The 19413-nt window shown below is 43.7% G+C and overlaps 3 protein-coding genes across 4 annotated transcripts; 1 reads left to right on the top strand and 2 right to left on the bottom strand.

Moving 5' to 3' along the window:
- On the top strand, positions 9152 to 10830 carry LOC8082908. Its single transcript, XM_002451684.2, has 2 exons — positions 9152 to 9375; positions 9538 to 10830. The coding sequence occupies exon 2, from the start codon at positions 9704 to 9706 to the stop codon at positions 10667 to 10669; it is 966 nt and encodes a 321-aa protein (XP_002451729.1). The 5' UTR covers positions 9152 to 9375; positions 9538 to 9703; the 3' UTR covers positions 10670 to 10830.
- On the bottom strand, positions 10831 to 12443 carry LOC8071643 (50S ribosomal protein L7/L12). The gene is made up of 2 exons (XM_002453444.2): positions 12290 to 12443; positions 10831 to 11745 (listed from the first exon to the last, which is right to left on the bottom strand). Exon 2 carries the CDS (start codon positions 11708 to 11710, stop codon positions 11201 to 11203), a length of 510 nt encoding a protein of 169 aa, XP_002453489.2. The 5' UTR covers positions 11711 to 11745; positions 12290 to 12443; the 3' UTR covers positions 10831 to 11200.
- LOC8082909 (50S ribosomal protein L12, chloroplastic) lies at positions 10860 to 15525 on the bottom strand. 2 transcript variants are annotated; one of them, XR_002452393.1, is made up of 3 exons: positions 15242 to 15525; positions 14003 to 14692; positions 10860 to 11050 (listed from the first exon to the last, which is right to left on the bottom strand). XR_002452393.1 is itself a non-coding variant. In XM_002453445.2 (2 exons), exons 1-2 carry the CDS (start codon positions 15489 to 15491, stop codon positions 14148 to 14150), a joined length of 795 nt encoding a protein of 264 aa, XP_002453490.2. In that variant the 5' UTR covers positions 15492 to 15525; the 3' UTR covers positions 13750 to 14147. The 2 variants fall into 2 exon arrangements, 1 of the variants encoding a protein (XP_002453490.2); XM_002453445.2 differs by lacking the exon at positions 10860 to 11050 and having other exon boundaries at positions 13750 to 14692.

Here is a 19413-nt window from a genome sequence, read left to right on the forward strand (position 1 = left end):
CGTGTCCATTCCTTCGTCTTAAAAAAGTTACATTGTAGCATAATGGATTCACGAATATATAAATCCTGAAATAGACAATAAAAGTTAATTCGAATTTCTTACTGGTAGACACTAATTACCAGCGCAAAATAATATGATTGTTCGGGTATCTGCAGTCACTGTCCGAAATTGTATTTAGTTAGGTCGGGTTCGGGTACAAATTCAGGTAGTTCGGGTTCAGGTATTGGGTAACAGGTAGTTTGTTGCCCAGGCTTAGACACCAACACTATTGGAAATATGGCGCGAGCGGAACAGCAGAATCTGAAGGTAGGCAGGTCCATGTCACAAATTCTAAGCGATATTCAGGATGAAGCAAAGACCTGGGTTTACGCAGGAAACAAAGGTTTACAGCGGTTGCTTTCTTCATCGATTGACCTTGACGCCCATGGCCAGCAAGCTGTAGTTAGTGAGGTTGTAGTGGCTTCCAATATGTAATCTCTTAATCTTCCTACTAGGGGTGGGCTTGGGGCTCAATTTCTGAGACCAGAGCAAAAGGGGACAGTGACGGACGCATCTTAGAGCAACTCCAAGAGATGCCCAACCACAGCCCCAAAACGAAATTTTAGAAGCTGAGGTGTAAATTTTGCTCCAACAGCTCCCCTTTGTTTCTCCTAAAATTACCGCTCCCCCAAATTTCTCCCCTGCGGCCCTCATATCTGCAACACGCTGAAGCTCCCCCAATCCTCTCTCGTGCATGCAAATTCACTGGCTACTCTGTGTGGGTCTCTCGTGAGGGCAGCGATACGCGACACTCAGTGATTGCTGCCGGCAACGACGATGCAAATAAAAAAACAAGGAAACATCACCCGCTGCCAAAATTTAATTGGGCCTTGTTTAGTTCTGAAAAAATTTCGGATTTCGCTACTGTAGCACTTTCGTTTTTATTTGACAAATATTATCCAATCATGAACTAACTAGGATCAAAAGATTCGTCTCACGATTTACAGACAAATTGTGTAATTAGTTTTTGTTTTCCTCTATATTTAATGCTTCATGCATGTGCCGTAAGATTCGATGTGACCGGGAATTTTGAAAACTTTTTGGATTTCGAGGTGAACTAAACAAGGCCTTGCTATGTGTGGCTTAAATATTTGCATGAAAAAAAAACAAAGGCCAAACCTAGCTAACTTGATGATATAGTTTGTTGTCAACCAAGGAAATGTAGGTGCCACCGATCCAACTATTCTGATCTCCATCCTACTAATTGTGATGTGGTAGAACCGGAAAATATTGGAGAACTGCTGTAGGAGGAGTTGATTTTGGGAAAAAAAAATTTTGCAGAGCCCCAACATATTGTTTTGGGAGGGTAATTTTTGGTGAACTTTTGGAGTTGCTCTTACGCCATATGTAAATGTTTTCTAAACCACTTGCTTATTAATGAAAACCGGTCTTCCGGATCTTTTGAAAAAAAAAAGATAACTAGACCCGTTGGCCTTTTGACTCCTTGAAACTATGAGATAGTATCTTTGCTAATGCCAATAATTTAGACACTATACATAGAAACCATATTTCTAATTGTATAGTTCTTTCAAAAAAATTCAACTATATGTGTTTTCTCTCTCTGCCATCTACTTATATTGGTTCATAGTTTCTTCGGAGCATCTCCAATAGTTATGCAATTGGACTATGCATTCTAAAAATTTGCTAAAAACCTTAAAAATTGCTCTCCAACAGTTATGCATTTGACTTATGCATTTTGGCAAACTTGGCATTTGATGGATCAAACTTGGTATTTTTGCATAGGCACAATGGCTTGACAATTTTGATATCCCAAGTTTTCTGGACTCCTTGTCGTGCGCGACCTCCCCACGCGCTGCGGTAGTTTCTCGCGAGGACTCCTCCTCCCCCCGCGAACTCTTCTTTCCCCCGCGCCGCCGCCTCCTTTCTTCACGCCGCCTCTTTTCTTTCCCCGCACATGGTTCCTGGTTCCAAGATGGGGTCCGAGCAGCAGGTTGGAGCAGATCTTACCGGCCTGGAGCAAGCAGCAACGTGGACCGGCCAGTGACCTCGAAGGCTTGGTGCGGAATGATGGGGAGAAGGCCGCGACGGACCTGGAGGCCGCGCGCGACGTGAACTCTGCGACCTGCGACTTCGTGGACTACTGGCGCGCGACGGAACTCTGGCGAACTGCGACTTCGTGGACTAGCGGACCGGGAGTCCGCGATTCAGAGAAACGGCGGTGACTTGCGACTTCGTGGACTGGCGGTGACGGAAATTCCCATGCAGAGGAAAAATCACGCGCGAAGCGCGCCAAACGAAAAAAGATCCCGGACAAAAAAAGTTGGGTCCACTATTTTGGGAAATGCCAAGTCAAAAATGCCAAACACTTGGAGATGGACTTATTTTTCCTTTGGCAAAACGTTTAGGGACTTGGCAAATTCCAACAAATGGCAAATTTCAATTGCATAACGGTTGGAGATGCTCTATTTGCCCCATCTCTCTTTTTTTATTCTAATGCCATATCATTGTTTTGCCTATTACCCTATTCAATGAACATAGAAATTATTTACTTTCCGCATTGGGAGTGTTTCAAAGCTATTCTCAGCAGAGAGAGTTTCGTAACAATATTTTCAAGACTATCACATCATTTTAAAAATAAAATAAAACATATGTCCTCAATGCATAGTTCCATTCTATTGTTTCATAAATATTTAATTTCATGACTCATATGGAGTTAATAATCATGCCAAGAGAGGGTTTCATCTAAACGAAACAAACTTATTCTCTCTTCTTAAAAATATTATAACATCAGCAAAAATATCTATGTGGTATCTTATTGAGTGCGAATAAATGGCCTAAGGCTAACCTTAGTGAAGTTTTATGTCCTAGATTTCAAAACTTCTATGCATTAAAAATAATGTAGATTAATTTTTTTGTATGAAATTCATTTTACTTGTGCGAAACTTTGATCATCTCTCTTTATCAATATTATGACATATGAACATACATTTTTTTAAATACCCATAAAGCTCTCATGAAATCCACAAAGGTCCTATTTTGTTGACCTGTGGCTTTTGAAAAAGCTGTTGTGGGATGCAGGCTGTGAGAAAAGTCAAAAGCCCTTTGGTTGAACAGCTGTGGCTTTTTGTAAAAGCTACTACCACACTCACTTGCAAGTGCCCCACGTGTCATCCTCACATCCTATTCTTCTTCCTCTCGAATCGTGACCACAAATGGAGGGAGGAAGGCGCCATTGGAGGAGCTCATAGGGCCAGCGGCGAAGCTATATACAAGATAGTGGGTGCACATGCACCCAAAAAAATTAAACTAATTGAGTAAATCAATTTTTCACCATGGTTATAGCTAGAGTTTATGTTTTTATAAGAGAAATGCACCACCCTCTTATTTAATCTAGCTTCGCCATTGATAGGGGCATCATCCGCGTGACTGGATAAGCTTGTTTGTGCGACTAGAGAGTAGTATCCAAGACAGGGAGAGGGACCACCAGAGGGAGAGGACCGTGGCAGGGCAGGGCGGCACGAGGCAGGGGATTGTGCCCGCCACCACGCGTCGGGGCAGAAGGACACGCTCACCACCGCGTCATCAGGGCAGGAGCCTGCGCCCTTCGCTAGGCATTGGGGCAGGGGGCCGTCAGGGCCGTGCTCGCTCCATCCGCCAACCATCGAGGCCACGCCCGCGCCCTCCACCGAACATCGGGGTAGGGGCGGTCGGGGGTGCCCGTGTTGAGGCAGAGCAGTGCTCACACCGGAGCCACCGCCGGAGCTGTGGCCATGCCGGTGCTTGCGCTGGGATGCGACTTGAGCTCGCGAAGAAGAGAAAAGGTCGCTTGGAGGATAAAAAACGAACTAAGGTCTTGTTTAGTTCCCACCCAACAACTTTTCATCCCATCCCATCGAATATTTGGACATATGCATGGAACATCAAATATAGTCAAAAAATAACTAATTGCATAGTTTGCATACATTTTGCGAGACGAATCTTTTAAACCTAGTTATACCATGATTAGACATTAATTGCTATAGTTACACTATTCTACGTACCACCCAAAAAAAATCTTTTCAAGGTGCAAACTAAACAAGCGCTAATACGTATGTAACCATTGACAGGTGGGTAAGTTTTTGTCCTAAAAGCCAGTGAAAGCAAAGGTGAAGATGCTTTTAGATTTGTACTGCACTGAAAACTGCTTTTAGGCAAAAACATATATTGTTTTTGAGCTCTTTGGCTAAGTTTTTGGGTTTTTGGGGGGTAAAAGCCACATCCAAAAGTCTAACCAAACATCCCCTAAGATGCTTGCCTCAAAAAAAAGATCCTACCACTTGCAAAAAAAATAGCCTAACGTACACTAATCTACTTTCTCCGTCTTTAAATAATTATCGTCGTGATGTGCATGCCACAAGTTTGACTTTATTTATAAAAAATACATATAATATTTATGTCTCTAAATAAATTTATTAAAAACTAGATTCAAAGATTTTTCTAACAATACTAATTATATTAATAAATATTATTATTTTTTTAAAATATATATTTCGCGAAAGTTGTTTCTGACGAATCGAAACGATACTTATTTAGGCCTTGTTTAGTTCCCAAAAAATTTTGTAAAATTTTTCAGATTCCTAGTTACATCGAATCTTTAGACGTATACATGAAGTATTAAATACAGACGAAAATAAAAACTAATTACACAGTTTGGTTGGAATTGACGAGACGAATCTTTTGAACGTAGTTAGTCTATAATTGAATAATATTTGTCAAATACAAACGAAATTGGTACTATTCACATTTTGCAAAATATTTTGCAAGTAAACAAGACATTAGTAAAATGAGACTAGGAGAACCTGCCAGCGCGCACGAATGGATGTGATGACCAGTGTGATATGCATGGTGGCATGGTGCGGCTCCATTTCCGGGCCATTCTCGGCATGGGTACCATGCCAGCAGCGCATAGATCATGGGCGCCGGCCGGCGGTGTCAGTCAGATCTGGCGCGTGAATCTGCACCGCCGCCGCCGCTACACTTTGACTTACGCGTAGATCCATCATACGGAGTAGTGACTCTCTGAGTCTCTGACCAAGCAAGCGAGCATTGATGCCGCCGCCGCTCTCAGCGTAGGAAGGAACTGCACCGGCCGCGCGAGACAAAGAAACGTTCGGCGCGAGGGGGAATTATCAGAGGCGCCGTTCCATTCGCGACACCGGTGGTGACCCGAAAATGTCGAGAGCAGTTGAGAAAAGATGAACTCATCCAAAGTCCGTAACCGGACCAATTTGGCGGTAATCTTCTTCGTCTCCTTGGTCCCTTTCAAAGCACGTAGTACGCCAAATGGCCAAAAGCTATCTCGACCGCGACGACTGCGGCGGTACGTGCGGCCGCCGGCATTAGGCTGCTGGTCTCCCTCACTCCGCTCTTCCATAGTATTCTCTCCATTCCAAATTACAAGTCATTCCAAGAATTTTAGAAAGTCAAAGCATTTTCACGTTTGACCAAAATTATAGAAAGAAATACTAAGATTTGTAACGTAAAGTGAGTATACTATAAAAATATAATTAAGGAAGAATCTAATGATATTTAGTTGGTATCATAATAATAATTATTTTATCATATAAATTTGGTCAAACTTAGAAAAAATTGACTCTCAAAGATATTGGAATGACTTACAATTTGGAATGGAGAGAGTAGTACGGAGTAGCTACAAGACGGGTCTCCCTCCCTTATTCCGCCTTGTTTAGTTCCAAAATTTTTTGAAAAAACAACACTGTAGTACTTTCGTTTTTATTTGACAAATATTGTCCAATCATGGAGTAACTAGGTTTAAAAGATTCGTCTCACGATTTACAGACAAACCGTGTAATTAATTTTTATTCTCATCTATATTTAATGCTCTATGCATATGCCGCAAGATTCGATGTGATGGGAAATTTTGAAAAGTTTTTAGTTTTTGGGGTGCTAAAACCTGTTCAAGATTCTCTGTCACATCAAATCTTGCGGCACATGTATGGAACATTAAATATAGTTAAAAACAAAAACTAATTGTACAGTTGTATGTAAATCGCGGGACGAATCTTTTAAGCCTAATTACTCTATGATTGGACAACGTTTGTCAAATAAAAACAAAAATACTACAATGTCAAAATACAAAATCTTTTTGAATCTAAACAAGGCCTAATAATGCAATAATAACTGGTGCCGTGCTTCGTTCAAAAAAAAAATGGTGCCGTGCGTGCGTGTGTGCCCACGCAGAGTTAAAGCGCAGGCGACAAAACACTTGTCCAACAGCTGACCAAATCCAATCATCTGAAGTTCTCTGAACCTGATCCGAGGTGGAATGAAGCCTGCATGCGCTGCTGTCGCGCCGCACGCCGCCGCCGGCATCCGTCGAGAATATCGGCACGAGCAGGAGAGAATGTTGGTGCGCCGCTAGTCGCCTCGCGATCACGACAAGTGCACAACGGTCCACAGCCCCCTCGCACACAGAAGACACAGACGGTAGGGGTGGATTTAGATGGAATGGCTAGGTATGGAATTCATTGTAGCACACTATTTACAGAGTTTTAATTTGAGATTTAATATGAATACGAATGTTATTCGATGTGAACGCAAAACAGATATTTGAATTCGGATTCAAGTTCAGATACCTACTTGCTTGATCAATAGTTTTAATGCGTAGAACAAAATTGTGCAAGTGGCCATTTAAATTTGAGCCTTGTTTAGTTCTAATTTTTTTTGCAAAATAGACATTATAGCATTTCCGTTTGTATTTGATAAATATTGTCTAATTATAGACTAACTAAGCTCAAAAGATTCGTCTTGCAAATTACAGGCAAACTGTGCAATTACTTATTATTTTTTATCTATATTTAATGCTTGATGTATGCGCCGTAATATTCAATGTGACAGGAAATCTGAAATTTTTTTTGCATTTTTTTTTGAACTAAACAAGGCCATAACACATCTAGATAGATACTCACTCCGTATAGGATTTAGATGTCGTTTAGAACAACGATACAGTCTTTAAAACATAACTTTAACTTCTTAATTTTTATAGAAATATTTAGAAAAAAATGATATATGTATACTTTTATGAAAGTATTTTTCAAGACAAATCTATTCATATAATTTTCACATTTGCAAACTCAACAATTTTAAAGTTACTGATGATTTATATTCCCAATGTTTAACCCAAATATTGTCCAAAACGACATCTAAAAGAGGGAGTAACTCACCAAAATAAAATGTTTCTTAATAAATACTTAATAACTAACTAAATATATATACAAAATATATAACATTATTTCTTCAATATATGTGTATAAATATATTTATCAAAAAATAAATTAAAGTGCAAGTGTCCAACGCACAGAGCAGAGCAGCCACAATGCGTCAGATGTAGGTTCAGCGTCCGACATTGTTGACATTAGCGTTCGACGAGTGTTTCTCGCTCTCGCACAACTTCTCTGAAACGAAAACGCCTGAATCTAGCCTTACAAGCTTGGCGGGAGGGAGAGAGGAACTCAAACCCCTCTCTACCTTAGAAATTACATCTCCTTTGCAAATGTGCTAACACCACCAAATGTTCACCACCAAAGTGCAAGTGTGTAGCATTTTCACAAACATTTTTCCAAAGGAGTTAGCCTCTCAACTGACATCAGCAAAGTTAGATCGCTCAAGTGGCACTAGATGAACGATATACAAACAAGTTTTCCCCTCTTGATAGTACGGTCATTTATCCTAAATTCAGTCATAATCTTCTCTACACACCTATGACCGGTGAAATGAAAATGCCCTAGATTATACCTTTGTCTTGCGCTTTCCGTTCCATCCCCTCCAATGTTGATGCAACATATGCACCAACCAATCATCATATAATATGATCCACTTCATATCATCACAGATCGTATTCGTTCATTGATCTTGACCTCACTACTTGCTCTTCACCGTCGCCTCGATCCATCGGCGTCAAGTCTTGCTCAAGCTTCACCGTCACACGCGGTCCCTCGCTTCAAAGCCTCTGACTTGCCCTTCACACTTGCAACTGGTCCATCAAGCCAAGCCTCATCTTAATCTTCTCCACCTTGGTCACATGACTCCATGTCATGTCTCATATGCAATGAGCTCCTCCATCATCACATAATCACCTGTGAACTGATCTCTTGTGTATCTCACATAAACACTATTAATCCACCTAAATTATCACTCAATTACCAAAACCAAACAAGGACCTTTCAGTATGTTAGCAATAACTAATGTTAGCATGGTTGACCATATAAATATGTCCTCGCTCCACAATTCCAAAACCCTAAACTTCTATTTCAATCCTCACCGCCTAGGTCTCTCCTCTCCTAACATTTCCCCCGTAGCCTGAACCCTAATACATTGCATGACATCACCACCACCTTCCTCACCCATTTCACTGCCCTACTCTTAGGTTTGTTGATGGAACAACCCCTTAATTTCCACCTCTGTCCACATGACACCATTCGATCACTACCGAGAAAGCTGCATATATGCCATATAGCACGATCTAGGGCATGATTGGCTTCGTGTTCCAAACCAGCATGGCTAGAACCATCAACCATCCGTGCTTGATGGATACGGAAGAACTTGACTGCACGTCCCTGCTCTCTCATTCCGCACCATGTCTGTTGTACCACGAAGAAATGTATTTCAACCTCATTTCTCTAGAGTCAGGCCAACAGACGCGTCCTACATCTCCCAAACGAGACCCAAACCCTTCCTCAACCAATCAAACATCTCGAATCAGTATCTCACAAGCCAAATTAAGCTGAATCCACCCAACAAATAACACCCTAGCGACCATGGAGCGGGAGCACCACGATTGCCATTGTCGTTCACGCTTATCTATCAATCTATGACTGGAGGGATTATATGCTAACGTGGCTACCATGACATGTATGTATGTTCATCGATCAGGATCTGCCAACCCCGACTATTTTAGCTAATCCTCTATATATTAAGCTCTTGTTTAGTCATGATTCTCAATAGAACATCATATCACACTAGCTTATTTGGTGGTAACCCCGATGTCTTGTTTTGCTAGATTCGCCCCATGAGCCTCAAAACTCAAAATCTCTACAAACTGCATGCTGCTGGCTATAAATAGTAGCAACCGACTAACAAGGCAGCACGTAATTTGGAGCTAGTCCAGTGGGCATGATCGTCCCACCTGTATAATGTAGAAATATATCAAGAAAAAAAATTGCAGCTAATTTGAGGTGCCCATCTTGTTCTGTCTTCCGGCTGGGTCATTTCTTCATTTCCGTCAACCTTCTTTCTCGCGCCCAAACAGGAATTTTCTCGTTCTAAAAAATTAAGACACTCTCCACCACCATCGATCGATCGCAAAAGGACATGAATGTATGTTCATCACGTCGAATTGTCCAGCCATTTTTCTTTTCTTGAACTTGAATTCTAGACTAGATTCATTTCATGTTCTTCGTTTGATTTGTTGTTTTCTTGCCTTTTCTCATTATTATTATTTGCCCATTCAATTGATGCCGTTCGTGCCGACGCATGCAGCCCATGACGAGCGAGCATGGAGGAGCCTAGTTCTTGATCCTATCTCCCAACATGCTTGACGAACGCGACGACGACGAACGTTGGTCGAACGCCGCATGCCAATGCGGTTGATCTCATTCCGATTATCAATAATACGTCGCGATTCGGGCGGTTGATTTTCTTGATCATGCACAAGCGATCCAAATCCTGCGAGCCGTACAGCAAGATGGAGGAGCGTATCGGGTGCACCAGCAATGCCGCGACGTCCTGCGACGACTCCGCCACCGGCAGGGCGCCGTCCTCGGCGGCCGCCGCGGCGCAGTGCTCCACGGTGTCGGTGTTCCTCGCCAAGATCAACGGCGTCGCGCGCCTCGTCACCGCCGTCTGGAGCAAGAGCCTCATCAACCAGTCCTTCACCATCTCCATCGACCGGCCCGGGCCCGGCGGCGGCGGCGGCGGCGGCGGCGACGGCGACGGACCGGTCACCCACAAGGTGGAGCTGAAGCCGTGGCCGTTCTGGAGCAAGAAGGGCGGCAAGGCGATGGACGTGGGCGGCGGCGACCGCGTCGACATGTTCTGGGACCTGCGCTCCGCCAAGTTCGCGGCGGGGGGGACCAGCCCGGAGCCCGCCGGCGGCTACTACGTCGCGCTGGTCAGCAACGACGAGGTCGTCCTTCTCCTCGGCGACTGCAAGAAGGACGCGTACAAGCGGACCAAGGCCCGGCCGTCGCTGGAGGACGCCGTGCTGGTGTGCCGCCGGGAGAGCGTGTTCGGCCGCCGCAGCTTCGCGGCGCGCGCGAGGCTCGACGCCAGGAGGAGCAAGGAGCACGAGATCGTCATCGAGTACGCGCTCGCCGCCGCGGGCTCCAGCAAGGATCCCGAGATGTGGATCACGGTGGACGGCTTCGTGCTGCTGCACGTCAAGAGCCTGCAGTGGAAGTTCAGGGGCAACGAGACGCTGCTCGTCGACCAGGCGCCGGTGCAGGTCATCTGGGACGTGCACGACTGGCTCTTCGCCGGACCAGGCACGCAGGCGGTCTTCGTCTTCAAGCCCGGCGCACCGCCGGAGATCCAAGAGGACAGCGGAGGGAATGGCATCCAGGGTGAAGGGACTGACTTCTGTTTCTTCCTTCAGGCATGGAGGACGGAATGAGGCGGTGACATATAGGATAGGGGTGAAATTTGAAGGGTAAGGCAATCATCATGTCCTTGCGTCACTGATCTGTTGATATGGATGACATTGAAAGCTTATCCAGCTTTACAAATTTGTAACGAGGAACACTTCAAGTGAATCGAAGTTTCTGTCACTGGAAATTCAATAGAACTTTTTTTACACTGCAATGTAACTGACATAGAGAAGATATCAGGGTATCTAAGCAACTGCAAAGTGTTTTTTGGTCATAGCAGATACAAGAAGAGCATCAAATTCATGGGCTCATGGCATTGGCTCTGATGGCCACATTCATCCACTTCACCAGAAAGGTTGTGTAGAGCCCAAAGAACTGCTTATTCTAGAACAAGTCATGACTATCATCTCACCCTGGTTACCACCGTAGCTGTAAACTATTTCCTCCATCGACATAAAGGCGCTGCAATGTGCAATCACAAATGCATGACCATGGCAACAAAAATAGGAAATAAAAAAAAAAAACAGGTGAGTTGTGTCTAGAAGAGCATCCTTCGTTCACTCCATCACAGCAACACCGCCAGCTGCCTTTATCTTCCCGATGATTGCTTCTGCTTCCTCCTTTGTGAGGGATTGCTTCAGAATGACAGGTGCCTTCTCCACTATCTCCTTTGCCTCCTTCAGCCCCAAATCCGTAAATGTCCTGATCTCCTTGATAATCTTGATCTTTGCAGCAGCATCGAACTTCTCCAACTTGACATCGAAGACTGTCTTCTCAGCTTTCTTCTCCTCAGCCTTCCCAGCACCAGCCCCAGAACCACCCTGAGCACCAAAACTGAAACCCTGGCCAGATATCACCTGTGGCGGTTCTCGGTTCAGTCTGAAGAGAAGGGCTGGAGCAATCTGTTTGATCTCCTCAGGAGGGAGAGCAGCGATGCGGTCAGCTAGATCCACAACTTTCTCTGAAGCAACCTCGGTGCTGTATAGATGACCCCAAACTACTGAAAGACGGCTGCCAGAGGATGGTTTCGAAAGACATAGTCGTCGAGCTATTGTACAGAGACTCATCCTAATATCAGTTATGTGAGTGCAAAATTCTCCGCCTGCACCACAACAAACAAGAATCAATACTAAATAGGACTCAAGAAAAATTCTCAGCGTGGACTCTGAATCCATAAACAAACATCTTGAAGCACACAGAGATAAACATGATATTAAATGGGATCAACTACAGATAGTTTACAAAGCCAGTACTGCTGGCCTGCTGGGTGGCATTCCATTTACACCAATACAAAGCACAATAACTTGTGCCAGAAATGTCTATCTTTCATTTGAAAATTTTCCCATTCTTGTCCCAAACTCCCAGTTTCTGTACTCTGAACGGGAGCACACCGATATGCAGGGAGAGGCAACAACAGCCAAACTGCTCAAGGTCATCGATTCAAGGGCAGGGGCGGATCCCGTACAGGACATCAGTGGAAATATTTGCACCCGATATTTTTGCAGAAAAAGTAAGTTTCTGTTTGTGTATATAAAACATATGCAAATGCATGTATCTGGGTCAGATCCCGATACACAGCTTACGGTTTAGGGTTTGGGGGTACTCGGTTTCGCACAGAGGGAAGGGACGGGAAGCGAAGGGCATACCAGATGGATGCTCGTCGCCGGTGAAGGGCCTAACGAGGGCGCCGCCGCTCGCCCAGCCGCCGCCAGGAAGCCACGAGACGAGAGAGCGAGGTGGACGGGCAGTGGGAGGCGAACGGGAGAGCCGGAGAGGTAGGTCTAGCAGGAGCTCGGCCAGCCCATGTAGGCCCAGCGGGGAAGAGCCCAGCTCGTGGCAAAGAACCAGCCCCCCTTCCTTTTTTTATTTTTTTATTTTTTGCTATATACTCTCCTTTTTCTTGTAAATCTTGGTGGCTAGTTTGAGTTATTAATAAAACTAGGAAATGTGTCTGTGTGTTGCTATGGATAAATACCAGATTATTCGAGTCAATATTATACCTATGTTTAATTTTTTATATATAACAATTAAAATTGTGATAGTTTGTTGTGAAGTTACCTAGATGATTTGTGTCTCGGAAGATTTATCCAATCGTCCCTTAACTTTCAAAATGACTTTATTTCTCAAAGTTTATTTTGTTTGGCTTAGTTTCATCATAAGTCTATCAAGGTGACTGTTTTGGTTTTCAACTTTATATTTTAGACTCGATTTCATCCATAAATTATCAAAGTATATTTCAGTCTTCAAACTTTTATTTTTGGTTCATCTTCATCTCTTGTCTTACGTACAACACCACAACCATCATGTCTGATCAACTCCAACACCGCACATGACCAGAGATTAAAAAAAAATATTCAAATAAAAAACATCATTAATGGTTGGTCTAAAAACTCTTTAGAAACTATTAATAATTCTAATCTTTGCCACTGCCGAGGGGAAAGGTCATCCAGCCTAAAGGAGAGTGTAATCAAGTAGCAGATGAATTAGCTTTAGCTAGGAAAAGGTTCATTCAATGGTTGGGGGCTTAAGGCAAGCATAGTACGGGACATCTTCAATGCCTTAGACCGTGCTTGCAAGCTCCGCGACTCCATTGACCAAACGCTCCCCGTCAAACCGTTATGTGGATGATGCTCTAGAAAACATGCTGAGACGAGCGTAGAGATAGAGCAAAGCTAAAAAAAGAAGCTTCACTCCTCCCTTTCGCTCCTGGTCACTGGTCAGCAGGGGATGCTTGCTTCTTCCTCTCCTTTCTTCTTCTCCCTTTTTCTTTCTTTATTTTCTTTCGACTACCTCTTCGTCTTCCTACTACAAAAATGGAGGGGCTCAAGGGGGCCTTCATTGTGTGGGTGGTGGTAATGAGGCTCAGGGTGAAGGGACTGACTTCTGTTTCTTCCATCAGGCATGGAGGACGGAATGAAGCTCAGGCGGTGACACATTGGATGGGGGTGAAATTTGAAGGGAAAGGCAATCATCTTGTCCTTGCGCCACTGATCTGTTGATATGAATGACACTGAAAGCTTATCCAGCTCTACAAATTTGTAACGAGGAACACTCCAAGTGAATCGAAGTTTCTGTCGCTGGTAATTCAATCCAAGCACACCAGATGTAATACAACAATATAACTTTTTTTACACTGCAATGTAACTGACATAGAGAAGATATCAGGGTATCTAAGCAACTGCGAAACTGCAAAGTGTTTTTAAGTCATAGCAGATACAACAAGAGCATCAAATTCATGGCATTGGCTCTGATGGCCACATTCATCCACTTCACCAGAAAAATTGTGTAGAGCCCAAAGAACTGCTTATTCTAGAACAAGTCATGACTATCATCACAGCAACTAAATCTCTAGTTTCCACCTCACCCTGGTTACCACCGTAGCTGTAAACTATTTCCTCCATCGACATAAAGGCGCTGCAATATGCAATCTCAAATGCATGATCATAGCAACAAAAATAGGAAATAAAAACACAGGTGTTTTGTGTCTAGATGAGAACCCTTCGTTCACTCCATCACAGCAACACCACCAGCTGCCTTTATCTTCCCTATGATTGCTTCTGCTTCCTCCTTTGTGAGGGATTGCTTCAGAATGACAGGTGCCTTCTCCACTAGCTCCTTTGCCTCCTTCAGCCCCAAATCCGTAAATGTCCTGATCTCCTTGATAATCTTGATCTTTGCAGCAGCATCGAACTTCTCCAACTTGACATCGAAGACTGTCTTCTCAGCTTTCTTCTCCTCAGCCTTCCCAGCACCAGCCCCAGAACCACCCTGAGCACCAAAACTGAAACCCTGGCCAGATATCACCTGTGGCGGTTCTCGGTTCAGTCTGAAGAGAAGGGCTGGAGCAATCTGTTTGATCTCCTCAGGAGGGAGAGCAGCGATGCGGTCAGCTAGATCCACAACTTTCTCAGAAGCAACCTCGGTGCTGTATAGATGACCCCAAACTACTGAAAGACGTCTGCCAGAGGATGGTTTCGAAAGACATAGTCGTCGAGCTATTGTACAGAGACTCATCCTAAGATCAGTTATGTGAGTGCAATATTCTCCGCCTGCACCACAACAAACAAGAACCAATACTAAATGAGACTCGAAGAAAAATTTTCAGTGTGGATTCTGAATCCATAAACAAACATCTTGAAGCACACATATATACAAGCATGTATAAACATGATATTAAATGGGATCAACTACAGATAGTTTACAAAGCCAGTACTGCTGGTCTGCTGGGTGGCATTCCATTCACACCAATACAAAGCATAATAACTTGTGCCAGAAATGTCTATCTTTCATATGAAAATTTTCCCATCTGGCCTTGTTCGTTTGGCTAGCAGAAAGTATTATTGCCTGATTTAATGGCTGGCAGATTCGGCTAATAGCTCAAGCGAGAGCAGCCTGCTCAAGGTCATCGATTCAAGGGCAGGGGCGGATCCAGTACAGGACAACGGTGGAAATATGTGCACCCGAAAAATACTAATGCACAAAAACATATGCAAATGCATGTAGCTGGGTCAGATCCGGATACACAGCGTACGGTTTAGGGTTTGGGGTATTCGGTTTCGCACAGCGGGGCGGAAAGGGACTTGAAGCGAAGGGCTTACCAGATGGATGCTCGTCGCCGGTGAAGAGCCCAACGAGGGCGCCGCCGCTCGCCCAGCCGCCGCCAGGAAGCCACGAGACGAGAGAGCGAGGTGGACTGGCAGTGGGAGGGGAACGGGAGAGCCGGAGAGGCAGGTCTGTTAGACCGACTCCTAGCAGGTGATCGGCCAGCCCATGTAGGCCCAGTGGGGAAGCAGCGGGCCTAAGTATACGAGGAGCCCGGATTGTGAGAAAGAACCAGCCCGCTTCCATTATTTTCTACGTATATACCTTTTTCTTTGCCCCAGCTGGTGCTGATGTTGGTTTATTGTGAAAGAAAAACGTTGTTCCATGACTAAAGTTAATGGCTAATTTGAGTTATTAAAATTAATAATATATCTGCTTGGTAAGCTATTGTCTTACCAACCAACTAAAACTGTGGTGAGTATTAACAAACAAAATAGGAATGAAACAAGTTATTTTTATGTTTGAAAGTCATATTTATTTGACTGGTATATTTGTTTGTCTTAATATAATTTTTGGAATGGTCATTTTCAGATCCTCTAACTCTATCGTGAGGCTCAATCGTCCCTAAACTTTCAAAATGACTTCAATTCTCAAAGTTTAGATTTTAGCTTACTTTTCATCATAGAAGAATCAAATTAAAGTGACTGTTCGATCTTCAAACTTTATATTTTGGACTCAATTTCATCTATGAACTATCAAAATGTATTTCAGCCTTTGAATTTTTATTTTCAATTCAACTTCGTCCCTTGTCCTATGTGGAACACCATAGCCATCGTGTCAGCACCGCACATGATTTGAGATTAAAAAATATTGTTCAAACAAAAAACATAATTAATGGATGGTATAAAACTCTTTAGAAACTAATAATAATTCTAATGCTTTGTCATTGACGAAGGGAATGGTCTGACCCACAGCTGATTGGATCATCACGCTTAAAGGAGAGTGTAATCAAGTAGCAAATGAATTAGCTTTAGCTGGGAAGAAGTTCATTCAATAATGGTTGAGGCAAGCCCAGTATGAGACCTCTTCAATTCCTATTATAGTAATGTCATTCTTAGACCATGTTTGGTACACCTCCGCCTCCGCGACTCCATTGACCAAATGCTCTATCAAATCGCTTTGTGGATGATGCTCTAGAAAACATGAAGAGAGGAGCGTAGAGAATAGAGGTAGAGTAGGAGCTAAAAAGGCTTCCTCGGCTCCCTCTTGCTCCCGTGGTCTCGACATGGGCCATGGTCTGATTTGCCTCGGTGGCACTGCGGCGTGACGCAGGAAGGAGTTGAGGCTGGGTGACAACGACGCGAGGTGAAGAGACGATGGTGTGGTGTGGGCAAGGCTGGCGTGGCAATGCGAGGAGAGGTTGAGGTCAGGCAATAACTGCGCGTGGCACTATGGGACGGAGCGAGGCTCGTGCGAAGTTGCCTAGTTGTATGTGCAAATGATAAGGTGAAGAGAGGAGGGCTAAAGAGAAATAAGGCAGAAGAAATGAAAGGGTATTTTAGATATTTCATTGTTTTTAAACATCCGTAAGAAAGTATTTTTACCAAGCATTTTTCTAATGAGAGAAGTTGGAGTTAGAAAGAGTTGCTTAAAAAAGGTCATAGCTTCGTCTCGGTATATAAGGTATAGCCACCTCTAGTTCAAAGATCAGAGAAAACTATTGAAATATTCTCTCTTTCAACAATAGTGTTATTGCATTGATGTACGTACGTCTAAAGAGAACAACCTTATACTATGGGACATGAATAAAAAGTAGTTACACATTATATGTTGGGACGGATGGAGTAGGAGCCAGAGCTCTACTACACAGGAGCCTCGGTGGCAAGTTCCATTTAGTTTGCAAGGCCTTCTTTCTAGCTAAAATTGAATTGAGGACCAAAACACTTGGAAATTGCAGCCTTTTGTTTTCTCTGAAATCATAGCTTAGAGTATTCTAAGAGTACCTAAAACAAACTCTCAATCAAAGATTTTTAGCAAATTAAAAAAACAATCTTCCATAACTCCTAAACCCACTTTCTAATCTTTTGGCACTTGAAAAAGACTACACCAACACGTGTAAAGATACGCGCACTCGCGTCGTGCTGATCCGCTCGTGTTCCCCCACCTTCTGCTCTGTAGGCGATGCTTGCCTGCTTGGACGATCTGATTGGAAACCGTTGAAGATGGTCATTTATTACTTACAATCCTTTTTAGGAATCGGAAAACGTCATGTTCTAGAAAGAAAACATTGAAAACTCTCGGATATACTCTTATCTAACGAAGCCAAAGAACCAGAAAAGGTTCTTAAAAAAAATCTCAGCAAGCAGGCCTTCGTTACCAACAGTGCAATGGTAAGGTCAGTTTCAATACATAGTTTTATGGTACAGTTACCAAGACTCTAAACTAGGTAACCGAGCCAGATGAGTTTTATGGGGATGAAACTCCTCTCTCATCTGATAAAACTACTTCATTTAATGACCCTGCCAAGTCAGCAATTTTGCTTATGTGTCACTCTATTTAATGTGCATGACACTCTCATGAAACATGCATTGAGACTAGCCTAAAGTCAGTCTCAGTGCATAGTTTCATGGCACAGTTACCAAGACTCTAAACTAGGTAACCGAGCCATAGGAGTTTCATGTGGATAAAACTTCTCTCTCATCTGATTAAACTCCTTTATTTAATAACCCTGCCAAGTCAGCAATTTTGCTTATGTGGCACCCTATTTAATGTGTATAACACTCTCATAAAACATGCATTGAGACTGACCTAGTGGTCTTATCAAACTGGTGCTAAGCCGGCGATCTTTGAATAAAAGAGTTGAAAACTAGGAATGTTGTCGGGTTGATTGTTTAGTCAAAATCAGACGCTCAGAGTTGAGATAACCCAGTAGCATATTTAGGCCTTGTTTAGTTCGCAAAAATTTTCAAGATTCCCCGTCACATCGAATCTTTGGTCGCATGCATGGAGCATTAAATATAGACGAAAATAAAAACTAACTGCACAGTTTACCTGTAATTTGTGAGATGGATCTTTTGAGCCTAGTTACTCCGTGATTGGACAATGTTTATCAAATAAAAATGAAATGCTACAGTAGCCAAAAATAAAAAATTTTACAAACTAAACAAGGCCTTAAAGAAAATTCTTTCAGGCCATCATTAGTTCATTACCAGAGCACCAGTTTGGGCCTTGTTTAGTTCCCGAAGTGAAAAATTTCGTGACATTGTAACACTTTCGTTTGTTTGTGGTAATTATTGTCCAACCATGGACTAACTAGGCTCAAAAGATTCGTCTCGTCAATTTCGACCAAACTGTGCAATTAGTTTTTATTTTTGTTTATATTTAGTACTCCATGCATGCGTCTAAAGATTCGATGTGACAGAGAATCTTGAAAAATTTTGAGTTTTTGGGTGGAAGTAAACAAGGCCTTGGTGATCCTGAACAATGCTCCATGCCATTGCCATCTTGAGCAATTCTTAAAAAAAACTCGCCCGGGTGGTAGGTGGACACGGTCGGGTGGCGTCTTACGCTTAGACGGTGAGCTAGGCATCCCAGCATCTGCCTTGTGAATCTAGGCGGCAGTTGGGCGCTAGCCGGCAGAGGCGGTGAGGTCTACTAGAGCAAGACGAAGCTTCTCGCCGCGGCTGCCGGCTGGTTCGCGTGCAGATAATAGCCGGAGGAAATTGAGCATGGCCGAGGCCGTCGTATCCGCGGTCGTCGCCGACCTTGTGGGCAGAGCGATATCCCTCCTCGCCGGGAAGCTCCAAGATCGGCGGGGTGTCGAGGGCAAGCTCCGGCGGCTACGGCACCTCGTGGTCAAGCTCGAGAGCGTGGTGGAGGCCGCCGACGCTGTTAGCTTTAGCTTGTTCTTTACTTTATGTAATCCTTTATGATTCGTATTCTGTTGCTTAGGCGCATAGAGTCCTAGTCGGTTCATAGATGTGCCTGAACCGGGCTTGGGCCGCGCAGTGAGTGTGTCCCCGCCGCGACGTCGGGCCTGTGCATGTTCCATCGGCGTTCCGTAAGATAAGGACGATCGATGGGGGTGTCGTGGCGGTGGGGGAGTAAGGCTTCAAGCCTATATAAGCAAACAATGAATAACGTGGAGGGTGGCCCCCTCGGTTCGTATAAGCTTTGCCTCTGTTCGTGTTTCTTTCCAATTCTGTTCACGCTCACATTGCCTCCTAGG

Source organism: Sorghum bicolor, chromosome 4 (genome assembly GCF_000003195.3).
Source record: "Sorghum bicolor cultivar BTx623 chromosome 4, Sorghum_bicolor_NCBIv3, whole genome shotgun sequence".
Taxonomy (NCBI): Eukaryota; Viridiplantae; Streptophyta; class Magnoliopsida; order Poales; family Poaceae; genus Sorghum; species Sorghum bicolor.